This window comes from Mastomys coucha, unplaced genomic scaffold (assembly GCF_008632895.1).
Source record: "Mastomys coucha isolate ucsf_1 unplaced genomic scaffold, UCSF_Mcou_1 pScaffold15, whole genome shotgun sequence".
Lineage (NCBI taxonomy): Eukaryota > Metazoa > Chordata > Mammalia > Rodentia > Muridae > Mastomys > Mastomys coucha.
Window position 1 is genome coordinate 142,858,188 of NW_022196897.1, and position 880 is coordinate 142,859,067.

The window sequence follows — 880 nt, forward strand, 5'->3', positions numbered from 1 at the left end:
ATTGTTCCTTAGAACCCAACTGCGGCTCCCAGAGCTACCCAACCATGGCTCCCACAGAGCCACCCAACCGTGGCTCCCTCAGAGCTTCCCTGTGGCCTTACTTACCCTGTTGGGAAGGAGGGTGCTGCTTCTTGTTGGCCCGGGGCGTCCACGTGACAGACAGCAAAGTGCTGGGTGATCTCTTGCATATCCTCAAAGTTGAAGAACGTGTTGAAGCAGGATTTATCTGTGAGATAAGGATGCCAGTGAACCATGTTCCCCAGCTGTCCCTGCTTCCCCTCTACCCTGCAAAGTTGACCAGTGCTCCCTCAGTCCCTTCTCAGCAGTCCACCCCAGTGAGGCTCTGCGCACATCCTGTGTCTCAAGGAAGACCCTACAGGAGGCACCTCAGTGACTGGAGAACAGCTGGCTCTCAATTCCATGCAGAGCAGAAAGCATCTTGTGGATATTTGCTGGGTTTCCTGGTGGTACACAAAATAATCCTCTCCCCACAGTGCTGTCTTCTATGTACCTTGTCCCTCTATCTCTCCCTGATGAGGAAGGACACTGACCTTCTTCTGACCCTGGCTAGGGTTCTGCTAAGCTGCTAACATCCATCACGTGGGGCTTCCTACTGTCAGAGGTGCTGTGTGCATAGAGGAGACGCTGCCCTGTTTTAACCCTCTTAGCACAGGGCCTTCCTCACTTCTCAGGCTAAGGCTCAGTCCTGGCTATCAATTTAACACTCTAAAAGCCAGGGCAGCATGAAGGAGACATGTTTGCGGAGTCTGTGCACCTGCAGTTAGAACCTCCACTAGGGAGGATATTCCAAATGCGGCCTTGCATTCTCTGTGGCTTAGAGGCTAATCTCACTCCACATACTGAGTGTTGCTTTGCTGCA

The 880-nt window shown here is 52.7% G+C and overlaps 1 protein-coding gene across 1 annotated transcript in view; it reads right to left on the reverse strand.

Moving 5' to 3' along the window:
• LOC116091823 (protein NDRG3) overlaps positions 1 to 880 on the reverse strand; it is a 70,184-nt gene that overhangs the window by 22,416 nt on the left and 46,888 nt on the right. Inside the window, exon 5 of the mRNA XM_031373274.1 lies at positions 106 to 226. Coding sequence (XP_031229134.1) covers positions 106 to 226 — 121 coding nt within the window. The remainder of the gene's footprint in view (positions 1 to 105; positions 227 to 880) is intronic.